At 37.0% G+C, this 7,174-nt stretch overlaps 1 protein-coding gene across 2 annotated transcripts in view; it reads right to left on the minus strand.

Moving 5' to 3' along the window:
- Window positions 1–3,152: 3,152 nt before the first annotated feature.
- LOC107570875 (transmembrane protein 200C-like) overlaps window positions 3,153–7,174 on the minus strand; it is a 17,174-nt gene continuing 13,152 nt past the window's right edge. For both annotated transcript variants that reach the window (XM_016257157.1, XM_016257156.1), the window contains exon 2: window positions 3,153–4,836. In XM_016257157.1, coding sequence (XP_016112643.1) covers window positions 3,298–4,815 — 1,518 coding nt within the window. In that variant the 5' untranslated portion in view covers window positions 4,816–4,836 and the 3' untranslated portion in view covers window positions 3,153–3,297. The remainder of the gene's footprint in view (window positions 4,837–7,174) is intronic.

Consider the following 7,174-nt stretch of genomic DNA (forward strand, 5'->3'; position numbering starts at 1 on the left):
CATTAGAAGAGTTTACCCTTTCATTTCAACACTGTGACAAAGACCAGCTCCAACATGAGCGTCTGTTCATTAAACCAGCACACTGCGCTCCACTCAACTCAGAAAGATGGGTTTCCTTCAGCAGAAGTCAGACTTGCATTCAGAACCTGCACAAACAGCATCACACAGAACTATAACCAGTCATCGTGTTTTACCTGCTAGTGCACGTTCTTCTACCAAATCAGTTATTCAAAGCCATCCACTGAAAGGAATATTCATCCATCTTTCAAACTGTTATCAGTGTTGTGATGCCAAAATTCACTAGATGCTGCATCAAACCTCCAAAATTAAATGTCAACATAACGATTTTTGGTACACATGATCTTTAAGGTGTCTAGTATTAATATATGAATTCAAAATGAAGACGTTTTTCTGAGTGTGGTCATAGAGTATGAGTCACAGTAGTGACCGCTGGGATAATTGCAGCTATTAGTGAAGGTGGCGCTAAAATGTTGCAATTTTACAAATGGTTCAAATGTTACAAATAAGTTACAATACTGATGTTGTAAAACTGGTAGCACTAATATAAAATGTCGATGATATATGTTACATTAAAGTAACAATTTTAAAATACGTTGATGGTTGTATTATCCTGTCAGAGTTGTATAAGGGGTTTTAAGCATTATAGCAATGTGACGAAACCGTTTAAAACAGCTGGGCTGAGATCTAGAACAATTTTGATGACTGCAGAAACATGTTCATTCACTACATTATCCCACCGGCCATAAACACAATTTTTCACTTTTCCAAAAAAAATAATTATTGATTATTGCAAAGGGTTACTAATGACACATCATTTGGATATTTTCATGTCTGGGAAAAATTTGGGATTAAACGGGTCAAGAACATTTGCAGCATTAGTCTTTCTCTCTGCTTTAACGAGACACTGTTGATGAATCTTTAATTAATCAACCCCAAAACTCATCTGAGAAACTACACTTCAACGTCTCGTGATATTTTGAATATATTGTAATGGACATTACATTTCAGACAGCACTGAACCGCTGGGTTAGCTAACGTCAGGATCGACTCGTGGTTCGTTCGAACTCATTAAAGTCAAACAAACAGCATACAAGTGTAAGTTAACATCTCGGAGGCAAAATGCAAACATAAACATTTCCCACACAAGCAGGGAACATTTCAAATGAGATATTGCTATCAAGTCAATTTCTAAAAAGAACTGATAATTTGGTGGTTAAAAAAGTGCAAGTAGACGACAGTATAAAACATGCGGCTCAGACAGCCAGACTTCACGATAAACCAAAACAGCCACAAATAATCTACTACTGGAAGTTTTTAATCTAGTGGAGCATAGCTGTGCTATCATGCTGAAAGTCTCTGCGCTCCCATCAGGTTTTTGCTTGTAATTCCTCGAGGAAACAGTATTGAAGACTGAGAAGCTTTGCTTCTAACACACTGATGATGTTTCAGACACCGTCTCGATTAGGGATGCACGATATTATCGGAACGCTACCGGAATCGGACGATAAAGGCTGATAAATAAACATCAGCCGATTTGAGAAAATACCAGACAAAATTATTTGAACTAAGATTTTTTATGTTTTTAAAGAAGTCTCTACTCAACTGTTTAAAATATTAATATTATACTGATTTCTGAAGATCATGTGACACTGAAGACTGGAGGAATGATGCTGAAAATACAGCTGCGCATCACAGAAATACATTACAGTTTAACAGAGATTCACATAGAAAACTGCTGTTTGAATAGTAAAAATATTTCACAATATTAATGCTTTTGCTGTATTTTGGATCAAATAAATGCAGGCTTGTTGAGCAGAAGAGACTTATTTTAAAATAAAACATAAAAATCTTACTGTTAAAAAACGGTTGACTGGTAGTGTACTTGTAATAAAATGAAAGTAAAATACACAAATATCATTAAGAATAGCAATTTTGATGTCATTAAATCACAAGTCTGTTTTAATTTAAAGGTCAGAAGCTATAGCTTACATGAATAAAAATCACAAACATGACACATCAATTAAATAATATTCATTAAAATGTAATATTTTTGCATATGGATTGTGAAAACTTAAAATACAAGGAGCTCTAAAAATTTTTTTTTAAGAATTTTTACAGCTCTTTAGCTTTAGACCATCAATTAATGTTAAATCCACAAATAAAATCTTAAGGTTTCAACTGCATATGTCTGAGGAGAAGAAAAAAAAAAATCACACAGCAGAGATTTTATTACAGTTATTTTCAAGGTTTTCAATGTCCTCTCATTAAAAAATAACTTTAATAAAGTTTATTACTTCTAACAAAATACGGTTTTCTCAAAACTATCCGAAATGAAAAATAATTGGTTTATAATTTCCACATGGGAAAGACTTTGCTGTTGTTTAAAGACAAAGGGAAATATGTATCAGGAGGAATGATGCTGAAAATACAGCTGCACATCACAGAAATACATTACAGTTTAACAGAGATTCACATAGAAAACTGCTGTTTGAATAGTAAAAATATTTCACAATATTAATGCTTTTGCTGTATTTTGGATCAAATAAATGCAGGCTTGTTGAGCAGAAGAGACTTATTTTAAAATAAAACATAAAAATCTTACTGTTAAAAAACGGTTGACTGGTAGTGTACTTGTAATAAAATGAAAGTAAAATACACAAATATCATTAAGAATAGCAATTTTGATGTCATTAAATCACAAGTCTGTTTTAATTTAAAGGTCAGAAGCTATAGCTTACATGAATAAAAATCACAAACATGACACATCAATTAAATAATATTCATTAAAATGTAATATTTTTGCATATGGATTGTGAAAACTTAAAATACAAGGAGCTCTAAAATTTTTTTTTTTAGAATTTTTACAGCTCTTTAGCTTTAGACCATCAATTAATGTTAAATCCACAAATAAAATCTTAAGGTTTCAACTGCATATGTCTGAGGAGAAGAAAAAAAAAAATCACACAGCAGAGATTTTATTACAGTTATTTTCAAGGTTTTCAATGTCCTCTCATTAAAAAATAACTTTAATAAAGTTTATTACTTCTAACAAAATACGGTTTTCTCAAAACTATCCGAAATGAAAAATAATTGGTTTATAATTTCCACATGGGAAAGACTTTGCTGTTGTTTAAAGACAAAGGGAAATATGTATCATATCGTACCAAAATGAAAATATCGGCATATCGGATATCGGCAAAAAAACTCATAATATCGTGCATCCCTAGTCTCGATTGCTTTCTAAAGACCATCACTGCATGTCAGATTACCAGCCCGTTAAACGTCTACCCTCTTAATTTCCACATCTTCTAAAGTGGTATCCGATTGGGAAACCATTATGAGTTTTTGTTTCTTTGAATACTGTCTGACTGTGGTACACTCCTGCCGATGTGTCTCATCATGAAGCTCCCGGTCCTTTTCTAAAACCTCAACAGAGCTCTCTCGACTGAACGTGGCATTGTCTGTGGACTCAAAGGATTCGCCGCCAAGGCCTTCAAGTTTGGTGTAGCCTCCGCTGCCGAGGCCTTCCAGCCGAGGACAGCTGAGACGTCTCGATCGCACCAAAGTAGGGGTGGTTGGACAGATATCCAGATCGATAGACCTGGAGTAGTCAGACAAAGCGCTCAAGGACAGGTGAGATCCGGTGGCCTTGCGACTCGGAGAACCAGAAGGCAGCAGCTGAACCCGGGAGCCCTGCAGAGAGACGCGAGGAGCTCCTTGCAAACTCCCACTGCTCCTGTAAACCTCCACCGAATCCGGCGCAAGCTTGGGATGAGGCTCCACTTTGGCCTTCGTGATGGTCCGAGACGCTTCCAAATCCTCCAAACGCCTGCAAATGGCCTCGGCATCCAGGACCTCTCGTTTGGCCTCTCCGGATTTATCCGAACCCCTTCTCTCCAAAGCTCCTCCGTGGTTGAGCTTCATCATTGGCAAAGTGAAAGCATTGACCGAAGTGGACACGATGCTCCTGGTTTCCCATTCCTTGCCAATTCGGTTCTGGTCTCGATAGATGCTGTAGACGGTGTCCGTAAAGCTCTGTCTTTCCAAAGACGAGACTCGTGGGATGGTGGTAGACGGCCGTCGGGATGGGATCAAGCTACCTGCGTCGTGTCGCTCAGAGCCTGGAGACGGCCAGGAGCCCTTATGAGGGGAACCGTACGATAATTTGGTGTCTTTCGATTGGCAGTGGTTCACGAAACCGTTGAGCGGCGCCGACTCCTTGCTCCGCAGGCTATGAATGTCAATCACCGTTGAGTAGATGTCTCTGAGGTTAATGATTTTGGTCTTTTTGTCTCTGTTTTCGTGAAGTACTGCATTGCCACAAATGAATAGGAAGATCCCGATGCCCATGATTAAAGGTCCGAACACTTTCAGCTTGTCCGAATATAAGTATCTGTTGATAAATGCAGCGAATGCTCCCAGTTTAGGCCCATTGGAGCCATTATAGCTCCTGAAGTCTTTATCTAGGAGATCCCAAGGCGGTCTGCCGGTCATATTGACTAATTCTCGGCTGTCGTAAGTCCTCTGTGCGTTCATCAGTCCTGGATAAAGCGAACTCTCTTTGGGCCAGTAGCCCAACACAGCCATGGCCACTCCAACCAGAAGCACCAGGATCCCAATGGAAGCGACCAGTCCTGATACGGAGCACAGCTTTAGCTTTCCTTTCACCACGACCACTTCGTTCTTCCTCTTTTTCTTCTCTTTTCTCTTGCGCTTGTTTTCGGCGCGGTTCTTGGCATGAAGGGAGTCCTGTCTCCTGGCAGATATCCGCAGCAGACCCCCTGTGGCGATCATGATGGCGTTCAATTAATCATCCTGGAGAAGATAGCAAGAACATGAGAACATTAGTGTGGGCTGGGAACGCCATGAGATCTAGACATTTACATTTAGAAGACGCTTTTATCCGAAGCAACTTACAAATGAGAAGCAATCAAAAGAGCAATAATATGCAAGTGCTCCTTTAGCCAAACGCAGTACACACAGCTTTTAAAAAAACTTTTTTTTAAATTTAGTTTAATATACAAGATTAACAATGCACATACAAAAATAAATATTGACAAAAAATATATATAAGGAGAGATATTAAACATTAAATTTATGCTACACAGCATATACCCATACATCTCAGTGCATATAATTAAAAAAAAAACATTTATATACATACATATGTATATGAACCAACTCCCCAATTAAGGAGAAAAAGGGTTAAAGAAAAAAAAAATAGCACGTTTTAAAAAAATAATAAATAAAAAGAAAACAAGTAGACAGAATAGAAAAAGAATAGCGAATAATGAGATCATTAATAATGCGAGAAAGTAATTAAACTACAACAACGATCATTTTTAATTTACTTATTTTACCAGGAAGGTCCCATTGAGACACAATATCTCTTCTGTGAGCCACACAATGAACAAACATAAAACACAACTTTCTAAAAACAACACAAATCCTAGTCACTTATTAAAACATGTACACTGTTCTATACAAACAGACTTTAAAATATTTTTAAAATAATAACGCGAACACGACGGTACCCATTTAGATGACTTAACGTTTCCATCAAAACATAAATTGATAACTTAAAGCTATTTAAAACAACGAACCTTTTAAAAGTAAAACCTTTAAAGAAATGAATCTGAAGCGTTTTCTCATTGTTGTGATGAAGCAGCGCTTACACACGTACTCACAAAACCTAACAAATAGATTTAAAGGGACAGTTCACCTTCAGTTGGTCCCCATTGACTTGAATAGTGTTTTTTCCCGTACTATGGAAGTCAGAGGGGACCAGCAAGTGAAGGTGAACTATCCCTTTAACATACACAAGCTAGTCATAAATAACTAAAACTTAAACACTTACAGTACATGCATATATAGATTGTACACGTATGTGTGTAAGTGTGTTCATTCCGTAAAAATAATGTTATTTTTAATTATCAAAGCTTTTGCTGCTTAATATTTTTGTGGAAACCACAATACACTACCATTCAAAAAATCGGGTATATATATATAAAAAAAAAAAAAAAACTTTTATTCATCCAAGTTGATCAAAAGTGACACTAAAGGCATTTAGAATGTTACAAAAGATTTCTATTCCAAATAAATGCTATTCTTTTGAACTTTCTATTCATCTGTGAATCCTGAAAAATAAAATGCATCACGGTTTCCACAGAAATATTGTGCAGCACGACTGTTTTCAACATTGATAATAATCAGAAATGTTTCTCGAGCAGCAGATCAGCATATTATACTGATTTCTGAAGATCATGTGACACTGAAGACTGGAGGAATGATGCTGAAAATACAGCTGCGCATCACAGACATACATTACAGTTTAACACATATTCACATAGAAAACAGCTGTTTGAAACTGTAATAATATTTTCACAATATTACTGTTTTTACTGTATTTTTCATCAAAGAAATGCATCCTTGGTGAGCAGAAGAGCCTTCTGACCTGTTACCAGAATAATCCCAACACTGATGTGATGTGAATATACAAACACACACACTCGTATATATGAGCCACTCTACCAGTATCACCATTTCCAATGAATGTCTCTCTCTCTCACACACACACACACACACACACACACACTCACAAGCACTCTGAGTGGGAGCGAGACGCTTGTTTCTGTGAACAGCATATGGATGGTGTGGGTTAATGCAGCACAAACACACAGCAGTGATCAGCGACACATGAGTGAAAGAAGAACAGAAGCAGTGCGAGAGAGACAGATGACATGACTCACACCAGACTCCACACAGAAACATGAAAAGCATCTGTTTGGTGATTTGACATAAAAGCTGATGGACCTGCAGGAACGTGAGTCAGTCAATTTAAGGCTAGCAGGGAAAAAATATCTTGTTTGCTTAGTACATATATAGGATTACTAGGGTTGAGACGCTGGAAAAATGCAAGGCTATGAGATGTGAGCTGAACTTCTTTTAACTTGATCGTTGCATTTTTTAGAATGCCGTTTCACGCGTGATATAATGCAGAAGATGATCAAACACATCCATTAAATGCACGTGTGATCCTGGAGCACAAAACGTCGTAAGGGTCAATTTTTTGAAATTGAGATTTATGCATCATCTGAAAGCTGAATAAATAATCTCTCCATTGATGTATGGTTTGTTAGGATAGCACAATATT

The sequence above is a fragment of the Sinocyclocheilus grahami genome, unplaced genomic scaffold, assembly GCF_001515645.1.
Source record: "Sinocyclocheilus grahami isolate Dianchi unplaced genomic scaffold, SAMN03320097.WGS_v1.1 scaffold1516.1, whole genome shotgun sequence".
NCBI lineage: Eukaryota > Metazoa > Chordata > Actinopteri > Cypriniformes > Cyprinidae > Sinocyclocheilus > Sinocyclocheilus grahami.